We start from the raw sequence: 15138 nt of genomic DNA, 5'->3' as shown, positions 1-15138 counted from the left end.
TTCATCTGCACTCGACAATTGTGAGCATCTACCCTATTTCCAATACATATACAAGGAAAGAGCATTTGAATTGGACCACTACAGCATTGAGTTTCATAAAACTGTAGAAGATTAACTATTTGATTCATCAAAGGAAAAAAAATCATTACATTACATTATCAACTTGGCATTAATCCAATAGTACAGGCCTTTGTGATCCATATAACCAATAACAAATAGTACATTTTCGGAAATTATGTTAGACAGGAGGTTTGTGATACAACCACTAACCCTTGAAGGGAGCTCAAAATATCTGATTAAAAACGGAGAAAAATTACTCATCATAAAGATGATCTCATACAGTGTGCATAAAGTGGAATAGTTGCTTTTTATAATATTTTGTACTTGTTAGGACCAAGAGAAAACCAATGTAAATACAAGCTTCGATCAAAGCAGGCATTAACATAATCAAGACAAAATAAAGACACAATTGTCCAGTGTCTTATTTGAGGGAATTGCAAATACTCTAAATTCTTGTATACAAGCCGCACATTTGACATGGACAGCATCATCAACATTAGACTGCAAGCATCAGATTGAAGTGAAAGAACTAGAAGTATAACAGGACACATATAATATCATTAACCCTGCACATCTCCCTCATCCCCAAAATAGATCTTTGCTCCTCTGTAACTATACAGGCAATATACTCCACGCTTCCATTCCAACACTGAGCACTTGATCCCAAAACTATTTATCGAACAGGCACGGATGGCCTAATAGGGCCATGCTTTTGCCTGCAAACAGGAAGCTCATTTAAAACTCAAGCAATAAAAAAATTTAGTTAAAAATTTCAAACTAAATTTCAATAAGATATAGCATACCAGAATGAATCTTTTTTTTCCTGAGCAAGTAGCTCCTCAAAAGAAATTTCATCTTCTTCTTCATCTGACTTTTCTAAATGGGCCGTATTACGTTGAGACTGGAAGTGTGTACGCCCATACTCAACCATCTTCAGGTATCATCAACAAGAAAGAACATCAGTATATGCATAGTAAATTACAAGTCTAACCTGAAAAAAAATTGAAATTAAAATAAATCGAGAAAAGAAATAATGTTTCCTCAAATAGCATTAATTCCCTGTGCACCCTGAAAAGTTCCATGATTAGACAGAAATAAAGTAACTTCATATATTTGAAATAGCTTTATGTCCGTCCAGTTGGGAGAAAATTTTCAGAATGCTAGGAAAGTTTTGGCATTACTGTCTCCTGCTTGAACAATTAAGTGCTTGCCTTTTGATAGGCTGGAGAAAGCTTAAGTTGTTCTTGAAGCCGATTGTAAACTACCGTATCCTCCTCTAATCTCTTCTGTTCAGTTTCTAGCCTATAAATCTGTAAAAATTCATAATACCTTATTAAATATTGAACAATAAAGCAGCATATAGACCCTTAGCACCTAATTATATTAAAAGAGTATCCAAATTCAAGTGACAGTGGGCAGCTTGGAATAACAAATACAGGCAGAAAATGAAATAGACAAGATGGCCATTCACTCCCATTGCAAGTGTATTAACATATACCTGTCCACAAAGCCGATCAAATGTAGATTTGTCTGCCTTTGCTAAAAGTGACTTTGCAATTGTGAATTTGCGTTGAATGGTTTCAGACCTGCGCAGGGAAAAGCAATCAATTTCAACCAAAACACAAAATCCCAATCTGCTGACAGAGGAAAGAGAAAAATGAATGAAGGCAATGTACTTTTGTTGTAGCGCAGCTTTTGCCTCCACCAAGCAGTTGGTAAAGCGCCCAACCTGCAAATACACCAACAAAAACCCTGTTACTAAATTATCACTCATCCTGTTGCTTACATAATCAATATGCAAATAATACAACCAAAAACTAATTATCATTTTGAATGATTTGTGGACAGGTCACACCGTAATAGATAAAACATCCATACATAATTTAGAAAACATTTTGAACAAACCTCAAATTATGCCCCGTGCCATAGAATGAGATGTTTTGTATCAGAAAGATAATCGCTAGAGCTATTAACTATTCGTCAAGATATTAATTATGTATGCAAATCACAAGCTATCTATTTGTTGCAGACTCAATTCAATTTGCAAGAGTTACATTTTAGACAGATGCCTCGTCTATTCGGCAATTAGATTCAGTTATCTAATGCAAGAAGATTGTGTTAAGTAAATTACATCTACAGCAATTTGATTCAGTTATCAATGCAAAAAGATTGTGATAAATAACCTAAATCTACAGAAAGTTGATACAGTTATCTATTTTTCAGTTCCAACCTTTAGCCCTTATGTTTAAGAATTATGACAATGATGATTGCACATTGATATAATCATCTTTGAAAGAAACAGAAACTAATTCTAAATTTCTTTTCAAGGAATTATAAGTTGTCTACATATAAAAGGGCAACAAGAAAGTAGTTAATCCAAGAAGCAATACTTCAAATATGACTGGAATTTTTTGAACATTGCAAACATCTTTGAACCTACACTATCGTCTGCAATTGCCGAAAAAGCAAGTAGATGTTGTCATCTTCCTATGTGGATGTCCAGCATGAAGCGCCAAGACAAATGCAAGCCTTCAAACGCTTTAACAACAATAAGATGACAAATAGCTAATTTTGAGGGACAAAAAATACTAGTGTGGAATTTTAAAAATACCTCTGCAGACTCTTAAATCATTACTTTAGAAGACATGGTTTCACTCTATTTAACTAGAGACTTCTATCAATGAAAACATTATCACATGCTTACAGATTTTTATTGTAGTTTGCATACTTCAACACAGCTCAAGACTCAGAAGCCCAAGATTTTCAACTCAGCATAGCTCAACAACTTAAAAAGTAATTAAATTCCTTACTAACCATCAATTCTATTCAAAATTGATGGCATTTAGAATTGTCTTATAGATAGATCTGGTGTTATAAGTTGTAAACAATTCTAATGTCTGTAAAAAAGAGTTCACCAATGAATCTATGACCTTTCATTCTATCACACCTCTGTAAAATGTCGGCAAGTATTCAGTGAAATGTCTAGCAAGTAAATGTGATTATTCATTCTTTACCATCATAGCCTATAAGATCTTTGTCCTAGTTCTTATCTATTGTAATTGGTTCTACTTTCAAGTCCCATTGATCTCTTTATTCACTTGTGTACATTAATACAGGGTTTCATTTTTTCTTCTTTCTCCCCATATAGGCAAGCACCTAGGCCTCTGCAGCGATGGGCAATGATATCACATAGATCTTTGACTACTCAAGTTTAGCCTACAAAATAAAACCAAATGTTATCTAAGAAGTTATCTTCTCCAAAGAAAAATCATACTAACCAAATTATCTCCCATAAACTCTTGCAATTATCCCTAACATCTAAGAATCACATAAATGAGGCACTAGGCAAAGAAAGCAGCAGTAAAAGAAATCTGAATTTAGTAAGTATTAACACTAAAAGAAAATATGTTTGACTAACTCTTCTTTCCTACAAACACTTCAAATGCGACCAAAATGTCTAGTTATTCAATCATACTTTGGCAGTTAATACCTGACCTAGCACTAGTGATTCCAACACCACCTATTTTACACTAGTTCTTGCTGTCCAAATGACTTGGGCATGTTGTTGCCATCACACTTCCCCTGCCACTGCTTAATCAAATAGGGGAAAGTGGGTGAAGCGTTCAATTGTCTCACTCAATAAAGGTCCTAGAAATCAAATATTTTATTTTAATCCAAAGCTTGCAATCTTGCCACATGGCATACTTAAAGTTGACCATCAAGATTGTAAAGAAGTGGTTTTTTCTTGGGGCTATATTGAAAATAATGACAGGCAGCAGTGGTACTCTTGGAGGGATCTAAACAAAGTCATGTCTTGGCCCTTGGGACAAAATTCCTTCTCAGATCATCATTGTTCCAATTTAAATGCTGCAAGCTCTGCTAAGAAATCTTCTTTAGAATTATGCTTCCAATTTTTTTATCAAACAACCTAGATTCAGAAATTTCTGAATCTGCTAATAATGTGCTACAAAAAAGGGGACTAAAATTTTTTGAAATATACTTCGTAATTGCCATTGAAGACCTTTGATATGCAGCAGAATTTTTTTAAAAAGCACAATTGGATTTTCAAAATGTGACTTTGGCACTTGAACAAGAAATGCTAGAAACAACTTTTCAAGAGAAGGCAAGAAATTTGTTCCAGAACCATATTAAAGAAGATGCCAATGACATTTTTACAGATGATTCAAAGCAGGTACATGAAAGGTCTCAACAAATCCCACAAATATTTACAACAGAAAGGCCTAACAGTTTAACAGATGATTGGGTCGAGCAGTTTCATTGAAGATCAAATTATAGTGCCATTACAGGTCTTTGGCATTCAGCAAAGTAAATTTTGACGAGCCTAATGTGGAATTTAAAATTTGGATTGACAGAAAACAATAAAGCAAGGGTACATTTTCCCAAAACTGTAAAAATGTATTCCAGATCTATAGGAGATGTCCAAGCTATTCTTGCATTTTTCTTCCATCCCTAAAAAGCACATGCGCCCTTTCCCAAAAATATGAATAATGTAATCCAGATCTATAGGGGAATAGATGTCAAAGCTATTTTTGCATGTTTCTTCGTACCATATAGAATAGCTATCATAAAATTACTGCTTTGTTTGAGATCTGCACTCTATAGGAGAAAAGATGTCAAAGTTATATTTGCATGTTTCTTCCTACCATATAGAATAGCTATCATAAACTCGCTGCTTTGTCTGAGATCTGCAGATACTTGAACATGTTCCACAAATATGTGCAAGTATGATTGAAAAGACAATTAGCAATGAATAAAAGGTTTACTGTACTGCGGGTACAGAAAAGGTTTTCTAAAAACACTGCAGCTTTCTTAGAGATATTGCATATTTGGGATCCATAACCCCTAGAACATAAAGGCCTAATTGATAGTGAGATTTAAAACTTAAGACAAAACTATGATGAAATATGATAGTCTGAAACATCATTGAAGCTATTGGATTTTCAAGTTCCAGAGATCCCAAGCTTGCCGCCAGTTAGGGAAGTTTGGCAATCTGGCAAGCTGAGTCAGCCTTGCCAAGCAATGGCAACCTGGCTGCTCTGCTCGCCGAGTTTTGCTTTATGAATTGCCTAACTCAGACAGCTGTGAGTTAGGCAAGTTTGGCGATCTGGCGAGCTGAGTCAGCCTTGCCGAGCAATGGCAACCCGGCTACTCGGCTCACTGAGTTTTTCCTTATGACTCACCTAACTCAGTGTATTGGCAAAACACACTGAGTTACGTGAGCCATTACTCAGCCATGCAGCTGGGATATTTAACAAGCAAAACTCATAATAAACAGCCTTATTTGACAAGCAAAACTCATAAAAAACAACATTTTTTTTAAGTTCTTTTTTTTTATTACTTTTTCTTATAACCCTTAAAGGCCTTCTAATTGCCTGGTATGGGAAGAAGAAACGAAAATTGAGAAAGAGGAAGAAAAAAAAGAAACCATAGGTTTGCAACCAGCAAGGATGAGCATCAAGGAGACCACAAATCAATTTGGGAAGGCCATGAGCTTGCATCAGGAGCATTGAGTCAATAGAAACACTTCTCAACTCATTTGCAAGAGGTAAGTGTTAAACTTTGTAGATTGTGTTGATTTTATTTTGTATGTTAATGTATTGTTCATGGCTTCTTAAAAAACAATTAGTTTTAATCTATAAATCTTGAATTTTTTTTATTGAATTGCATTAGAGAAGTAGAATAATTGCAAAGTGCAAAGTTGCAAACCCTAAGATGTTTTTAGATCAAATTCGCAACCATGTATTTACAATTTTCTCATAAAAATGTAGAGTTTGCTGATTTTTTTTTATTAGTTTATAGTTTTTTAAAATTTTGAATATTCTTATTGCAGCAGCTTTAACTTACATTTTTCACAATACCTCCAAAGGATTCAGCTTGGAAATATATCGAAGATCTTCCTGGCAAAAAAAATAATCAAACAAAATGCTCATGTTGTAAAGATATAAATCCTAGTTGCATCAATGGATTCAAATTCCATGTTGCTGGCATACCTGGGTTGATATTATTGTGTGCACTAAACAAACTGCCGAGGCAAAACATTTTTGTTATGTCCTCTTAGAGACACCGTGAACAAGAAAAGTTAACAGGGAAGAGGCAACTTGATGAGTTAAGTGCTATTGGCTCCCATGCTCCCACATCCGCATCTGCAGATTGTGTTGGAGAGTATTCTACTAGGCCTCCCTTTTGTCCTAGTGCTAGTGCTTCTGCTCGTGATAGTGGCACTATTACATTTCGTCCTAGAGTGCAGAAGTCGAGATTGGATAGTTACTTTATGCCGCACAATTCCTGGCACACAACCCTCTCTTAAGAACATGGGTTGGAACAAGGAGATTTAGGATGCTACAAAAAACAAATTAGAAACTTTTGGTACTTTTGCAACATTCCTTTTGTTGCAGCCAGGTAATTCTTTGTTATTTGTTTGTTGTAAATTTAAAGTTCAATTTTTCAATTTATAGTTTGAATTTGAGACTTTGAAGTTGAAGTCTACTTTGTCTAATAATAGATTTATAATGATTTATCATCTAATCATATTTTATTTGTTACAAGTCTCCTTATAGGCAAGGCATGATAGATGTTGTAACTACTTGTGGTGAGGGGTTTAAAACCCCTACCGACGCTTGTTGAGTGCCCCCCCTCTTAGATGAAATGGTTGAGGATATGAAACTTGAGCTAGAGGACCACCAAAAGTCATGGACCCAAAAGGGTTACACCATCATGACAGAGGATTGAACAGATAGCAAGAATAGAACACTCGTAAATTTTCTTGTTTCCCATGGAGGTGATTGATCATTCTACTTCCCTACATGTATTGTGATTGAATAATCCAAATTTTGATTTGTTGACTGATCCATGTCAATTAATTATTTTCCTCTATTTAAATTTTGTAGGATCCACCATTTTACTAAAATCTATTGACAATTCAGGCAAGAGCCTACAACGCATCGATAAATTGTGAGCCTCTCATCGGGGAGGTCTTGGGTTCGAATCTACTCGCGATTAACACAAAATAATAATAAATCTTAATGATAATAATAAATAACCTAGGCTTCGGCCGTTTACCTATCAAACAAAAAAAAAAAACTATTGACGATTCCTCACAAGTTAAAGTGTCGCATACTTATGTGAGGTTATTGAGGAAGTCATAGAAGAGATGGGGGAAGAAAATGTGGTGCAGGTGGTGACAGATAATGCAGCAAATTATGTTGCTATAGGTGAACTTTTTAACTTTTCAAGTTTTGGAAATTTGGAGATGCCTATAAATTTATTTGAACTTTTCTCAACACTAGTAAATTTCTAATTGATTTAAAATTGCCGCAAGTAAACTTTTGATGGAGAGGCACCTCAAAAAAAATTTGGTCTCCATGTGCGGCTCATTGCCTTAACCTCATGTTGGAGGATATTGGTAAGCTTGAATGGATCAAATCATATGTTGAAAGGGCCAAGAATATCTACAAGTTTGTCTACATTCATGCATTGATCCTTAGCATAATGAGACAATACAAGGGGGCATAAGGAATTAGCTCATCTTGGTATCACGAGGTTTGCCTCAAATTTCCTCACACTGAAATCCTTATTAACATAAAAGGGAGATTTGAGGTTCATGTTTGTTGGGGTGGAATGTACTTCCTCTTCCTTTGCTACGACCACTACAAGGATAGATGTAGCAAATTACATTTTTTATAAGGCTGGTTTTTAGACCCCTTCACAAGAAATTTTGAGAGTAAATTTAGTACAAGTTACCATTTAGTATTTACTTGTCTAATAATTTAGTTGTATTTTTAATGGACTTCCTCTTCCTTTGCTACGACCACTACAAGGATAGACGTGGCAAATTACATTTTTTATAAGGCTGGTTTTTAGACTCCTTCACAAGAAATTTTGAAGATAAATTTAGTACAATCTAACATTTTAGTATTTACTTGTTTAATAGTTTACTTGTACTTTTAATTTATATGCATATTTTTATTTATTTAGGAACTTTGTAATTTTTCTTATTTTTTATTTAATTTGTGACTGAATTTATTTTCGTAGTTCTCCTACGAGTTATTGATAGGGAGAAGCCCTTTATGGGCTACATATATGAGGGCATTGCTAGGGACAAAGATACCATTAAATTCAAGTATGCAGGAGTGGAGGAGACGTATGGCCCCATTCAGGAGATCACTGATGGCAAAACCAGCTTCACAGGCCCATCCATGCACCATGTCTATTTGATATTAAGAAAACGATATGACATTTCAAATAATAAATTTTAAAACATTCAAATTATTTTATTTCCAAAATAAAATGGAAAATAGATTATCAATTACACAATTGATTAAAAAAAATTAACTACAAAATAGACTATATATATAATATTAAAATTATTTTTTATGCCTTTCAAGAGTAATATGTTTTTATATATTAATATTAAATATGTAAATAAAGTAGCTCCAAAAACTTTTGCTCTGCTCAATTCGATGATGGCCACTCTATGCATTCCTAACTTGAGGTCCTCTCGCAATCACATCAAGCAATGTTTGGGAGACTTGTCTAGTGTGGGAGCTCAAGGTGCCTCCGTCCACATGGATAAGGGTTTTCAGGTTGCGTTGTCCTCTCAAAATTGGTATCCTTGCACTCCCATGCTCTCTTTCCCACCTCAAAATAAATATTTTGTGGCATTTTATCTTTTTGTTGACTGATTTATTGACCTCATGAGTTTTAGCAATTTTGCCAAATAAATTGCAGCTAGTTTAGGCCAGAAATCAGCTGCGACTTAATCTGCAAGTTACACCCAGCCATTAACGGTGTGCAAGTACTTACTCCTGATTAATGTGATTTTTTCAACTATTGCATTTCCAATAACAAGCTACCCTTTTCAAATATTATTCATGTCAACAATTCCCAAGACATATCTCATCTCCAACTAACAATGATGAACTCGAAAACAAGTACTTGTATGCCAATATACCACACATACACCATGCTTGATGACCTACTCCATTTCATTAAAACATGGATGATCTCATTTAATTAAAATCTAAGAAACATTACATAAATATTACAATTTTCAATGAGTTCTGCTGGGGAAACAATTTACATGAACATCTTATCAAGTGATAGAGAAATTCACAACATAATTTTGAGATAAATTACTATATATTAAAATGACAAATAGAGAAAATCGAGGAATTAATTATTCATATCTTATAATTATGAAAATCAGGAGAGAAGGTACAGTACAAAGTAATAGGGAGGGATAACAAAAATTATATCTTAGCACCATTCCTATTTTTGCCCAAAATTCACAAATTTTGAATGAAACAAGAGTAAGATATAGTCCTCATTCAAGAATAAGATGGATAAGCTTGTTTTGGAATCTTGCCACTAGATTAGATAATAATGAAGACAAAAGCTCATGAAATATGTCAATCTACACAACAAATCTCAATAAATTTGTGGGAGCTCAACCTTAGTGAGGGTTGCGATGGAAGACATGATGAGGTGCCCCAAGTATCTTCTACCCTAGACCCAACAGCAAGGCCTTATCCTCTCTAGACTTATGTGGTCCTTAACCATTCTCATGAGGTGGTGTACCCACTGAGGTCTCTACGTCATTCTCATCCATCATGTCAACTTCTCACCTCTTATGATTGAGAATCCCTTCTAGTTCACTTCAACAATTTATCAATGTGAGGATGGTAGGGGAGCTACAATAGGATGCCCTTAAATTGGCCCTCAACCTTAGGCCCAAGGGCAGGACCTTATCCTTCTGGGCCTCGTGGTCCTTAACCAATAGTCCCTGACCATATTTACGAGGTGCCATACCTAGAGAGGAATCTTTCACCATTCCCCCTCCGTGGACTCCCTCCCTTCCCTTAAATATATTGCAAAAATTTGTATTGATAAATGCATAGATTTAGATTAAAGTATTCATCAATCAAATGTAACCAAAAATAAATATACATGTATTCTCATCTATAGATAATTATAAACGCATATGCGTATCTATTCTTTCATGCCACAACTATTAAATAAGTTGTTACGCTATATCCACGATTGCTTGTTGTTTGTTTGATTGTCTCTATTGTATATGATCTTAAGATTGCTTTTTCTGGTGTTTGATTGTTGTTGGATGATTGATCGACTAAATGAATCCATTTGATTTGATGATTTGGGGTATTGGTGAGTTATGATTAAGTAATTGTGATTAGATGATTGAAGCATGACGTAATAATGAATGTTACTTTCATATATTGGTGGATGATGATTGACTGCATATTGATTGAATAGAGTGATGCTTGATTGCTAAATCGTATGTTTTCTTGATCCCAAGATTAAGTAATGAATTATCATTCTTTGGTTGATCTTGTTGTGTGATTGTTTGTTTGATTCCTTGATGGATTTTAATTATTGATGGATCAAGGATGATGATTGATAAATCGTCTTTCAATGCTTGGAATGAAATCTCCTTTATAGTTTTTTGGTGAAAGAATCACCACCTTTCATAAGAATTAAGTCATCATTTTTCCTTGTCAACTTTGAGATTAAGATATTATTCCCCACATTGATCTACCTCGAATATTCTCTTCAAATGAAACTTTCTCCCCTTTATAACTTCCAATGTGGCGAACAGTCAAACCTCTTCATCATGTTTGCCCTTTGTAATCACAATTTTTCACAACTACAACCCTTCAATGGGCCCTTGGTCTAGTAGTGAAGTTGAATGGCTCACAAAGTGCCCACCAAGGATCAAGTCTTGCTGAGTGCAAGGCTCCGACATCATAAGGGATGAGGTCGGGATCGTGCCTCGGGTGATTTTGATGGCGTGGATGCCCCTCAATCCTTGGCTCTAAGCCGAAGAGGTTTCAGGCACAAGTGGGCCCGTATCGGGTTCCTAAAAAGTCTATGTGGTGGCCTTCGCTGGTTGGTAGCTTGCAGGCTTCGTGCCTCACTAGGCTACCTCACAGGTCTAAACCCTCCATCAAAATATATATATATATATATATATCACAACACTTGATCGTTTCTGCCCTTCGTGGGAGTCACAACCTTTCATAATTACCACCTTTTGAGAGAGCCACAACCCTTCATCATTGTTGCCTTTTAAAAGAGTGGCAACCTTCCATAATTCTGACCCTTTTGCAAAAGTCAGAACCCTTCATTGTTGCCGCCATTGAAAGAGTCACAAACTTTCATAATTTTGCCTTTTAGGAGTCACTTCCTTATTATCTTCTTATTCCTTTCTCTCCTCCATTAATTCTCCCTTTAATCACACTTTTCTCTTTTTTCTTTCTTCCTCTCCTACCTTTAAAATGAAGTTCTCTTCTCCATTTTTATATCTCATGTTTGAATGAGTCACAACTTTACATTTCATGCCTTTTGACCCTTCATTAACTTAACTAAATTTTAATTATGTTATGTTTTAATTTTGTTTTTTTTATTTTTTATGTAAATTTTTTTTTCTTTTATGTTACATTTAGTATTATCATTTTATTATTAAATCCTATTTCAAAAAGAAGACATTGCAATCCACCCTTTGAAGTCCTCCAATGTGAGGGACCTTAAAATAGCCCTTGGAGATTTGTCATCCTTCATCACATAATAATTAGTTTCTGCTGCAGAACTCTGATATTAACTCAACTTACACATTTGAACCAAGATATGTTTTTTTGTCATTACTCCTCTTTACTCCCAAGTAGAGTGTCCCAATAATTCTCCACAATATTAACAAGAATTACATTAAGATGAGGAATTAGAAGAGCATAACACACATCTATAACCTTGATTGTGTTGTTTTCTTATTCAAGGGGTAAAGAGTGCGTTATCCTCTCCTAATTGTCCTCTTATGTCACTACATATGTCACTGTGTAGCTCAGCCAAACACAACCCTATTTGTCTTAGCTTTAATCACCAAACAATGTTTTCGAGTACTAAAACTACAGTTGTGGGGAGTACAAATAAAGTTTGACAAATTAAAATAATTCTCAGTAGTTGTTGCATGTGATGCAATGCCCCTTTGACCTGCAAGCTGATAGGATCAAAGCTTTAATACCATTTGTAGTGTCTATTTAATGTCCTCGAATGCCTCTCAAAATAAACTTCTTCCATTTAAAACTTCCAATGAAGGGGAGAGTCACACCCCTTCATCATGTCTACCCTTTGAAATAGTCACATCCTTTCACAACTACTACCCTTCAAAAGAGTCACCACCCTTCATAATAGCCACCTTTGAGAGAGTCACAACCCTTGATCATTGTTGTTCTTTGAATTAGTCAAACCTTTCATTATTATAACCCTTTTGAAAGAGTCACAACCCTTCATCATTGCTGCCCTTTAAAAGAGTCATTTCCTTATTTTTTTCATATTCCTTTTTCTCCTCCATTAATTCTTCCTTATAAATCACACCTTCCCTTTTTTCTTACTTCCTCTCTCCCCTTTCAAATGAAGTTCTCTTCTCCCCTTTTATTTGACATGTTTGAGGGTGACGGAACTTTACATTTCATGCTTTTTGACATTTCATTTAATTTACCAAATTTTAATTATGTTATATCTTATTTTATTCTTTGATTTTTAACTTCAATTTTCTTTTTATTATTTCAAATTTTAAATCCATTATTATTGTTTTATTATCAAATCCTATTTAAAAAAGGCGACATTACAGAACCAGCTAAGAATAAGTGGATGTTTAATCTTGACAAATTAGTAACAAATTAAACGTTAAATTTAATAGAACAACTTGTTTAAGAAGTTTTGAAATTATTTCTATCAAATCAAAAAAATAGATTAGCCAATCAACAATAAATAGCTCGTAAAAACTTCTATGATTCTTTGAATTTTGTGCAAGCACCTTTATGCTCCATATGTATAGCCTATTAGTAATGGTGGATATACTACAATTACCATTATGAATTTGTAAAGAAGGATTCTTTAAATTTTCCACTTAATGTACATACATATAAGGCTTGTATTAATGTTCCTTAACATCGTCAAAGCTTCAACATATTACGACAATGCATTTGCACTTCATGCAACCCTAGCAACTCATTATTAAAATTTTAAAAATACTTTTATTTTTTTCTTAATTAACACAAGCATATCAAAGGTTTGCAAATCTACTCCTCAATGCACTCTTGGGACCTCTATACAATACAAAGATGTGTTTGCACTCATGTGCAACATAGCATGATCATATCTACACAACAATCAACCCTATACAATCGATAATAAAGAAAATCATTCCTATCATTTGCCCCAATTAACAAAGGCATCTGGAAGGCTCGTTAATATTTTGCCCAGAAATAAAGATAAACTGCACTAGAGACAAACAAAATCAAAATAGGTACAAAAGACACAAGAACCTAACCTGGGAAACGCCTTCAACTAGAAGGGAAAAACCCAACCACACTAGAAAAATATCTAATTAACTGATACAATCCTCTCAATTTGATCCATTATCACAAATCAATCACAAACACACACATATATAGAATTGAGAGACTATTCATATCATAACCCAAGGTTTCTTCAATTTTCAAATATATGTCTCTAGAGTCATATTGCCAAACACATGACTCTTCGCATGAACGTCTCTTCATATGATATTATCATAAATATCTTCTCCAACTGTTGGTCCACAACACAGAGGTACGGTCCCAATTTCAATACATAGCAAAATCAAACATTAAGATCTCTATCGCAGCTACAACCTTCAATAATGTGTATGCTCATAGAATCATCAACACCTCAGCCGATTTTGTTTGTCCTTGGTACTTCATATGCATACAGCCTATGTGGCATTACAAACAGGTACTCGTCAAAAATATTTGCTTAAAATTTTCCCCAATTAAAGGAGGTATATCAAAGACTTGCATGAATGCTCCCCCTTGTGGATACCCAATGTCTCAAACAACTATGTTTGAACTTTTCAACTTCACAAATGTGACCAACTATAGCTTCTACACTACAATTACCACAAGAAATTTGTAAAAAAAAATCTATCAACTCTCAATGCCTCAACATGCTATGCTCATACTTTTACACTTGTACAAACAATGCAACATGTGCAATTACGACTAAATGCTCGTAATAATATCATTCCTTGAAACTTTTACCTATTCACAAAGGAATACCTAAGGTTTGCATTACTCATGAACCTAGAAATTTGGAAAATGGTCACCCAAATCACAATTAATCACAATTAATCACAAAGAGGCAATGTTTCTAATTTTCCCCTAAAAAGATCCTACTTTTAGAAAATTGTTAAATTCCACTATTTTATTGATTTCCAATGACTCGTGCCATCTATTTGCATTTCATCACAACTTTTTTGGTTTTGAAGGCCTTTATTGGCATTGCCTTGAAAACCCTCACGAAGCTCAAAGGTTAGCGCCCCCAAACCTCCACTCTAACCTTATACCCTCATAAGGGGCACTACCCTTCAACCCTACAGGTGTTTTTACCCCAAAACCTCTACCCATCGTTGTTAATGTTCAAGGCAATCGCTGGCAAGCTTTTTTATGTTTAGTAATTTAAACATCTCTTAATGCCAAAGTTTCATTTGTAATGATTACACTTAATCGTCGCATAAATAACTTGTATAATAGGAGATATAATATGAAATATGCTTCAAATTTTTTATAATAATATGCCACTTTAAGTGGTAACCTCCAAGAATTCAATACTCAATGTGTTAAAGTCATGTCTCCTTTTCTAGGTCAGTGGACTTCATTGCATTGTTAACCCGTTTTTCCTTAGTCCCATGGGCTAACTAAGTATTCTTTGGGGTCAATTCAGATTTTGGCCTAGGTAGATTCAATTATTGGCCAATTGGGATTTGTTTCGGTGGGCTTCCAAACACTTCCTATTTTTAGTAAGTCAGCAGGCTTGGTATTATTGACACTTCAAGGTCAAACTAGGAGCATCTTATCGATACCTTTCTAATGAGTTATCACACATGCACATCCGAGTCCATCTAATCAGAGATTTTAATGCCTAAAGATTTAATTAATTGACTATAAAATAAGTCCACATTGTTAAATGTCACTTCATTATTATGGGCACTTTATTTCCTTAGTG

At 34.6% G+C, this 15138-nt stretch overlaps 1 protein-coding gene across 1 annotated transcript in view; it reads right to left on the bottom strand.

The window, feature by feature from the left end:
- Positions 1-348: 348 nt before the first annotated feature.
- Positions 349-15138, bottom strand: part of LOC149576825 (CA-responsive protein) — a 42510-nt gene continuing 27720 nt past the window's right edge. Inside the window, exons 2-6 of the mRNA XM_089820316.1 lie at positions 1737-1789; positions 1559-1646; positions 1272-1370; positions 864-991; positions 349-776 (exon numbers count right to left, since the gene is read on the bottom strand). Coding sequence (XP_089676442.1) covers positions 734-776; positions 864-991; positions 1272-1370; positions 1559-1646; positions 1737-1789 — 411 coding nt within the window. The 3' untranslated portion in view covers positions 349-733. The remainder of the gene's footprint in view (positions 777-863; positions 992-1271; positions 1371-1558; positions 1647-1736; positions 1790-15138) is intronic.

Source organism: Cupressus sempervirens, chromosome 1 (genome assembly GCF_028749045.1).
Source record: "Cupressus sempervirens isolate cs-2001-9-10 chromosome 1, ASM2874904v1, whole genome shotgun sequence".
NCBI classification, from domain to species: domain Eukaryota; kingdom Viridiplantae; phylum Streptophyta; class Pinopsida; order Cupressales; family Cupressaceae; genus Cupressus; species Cupressus sempervirens.
This window is presented reverse-complemented; position numbering and strand designations above follow the sequence as displayed.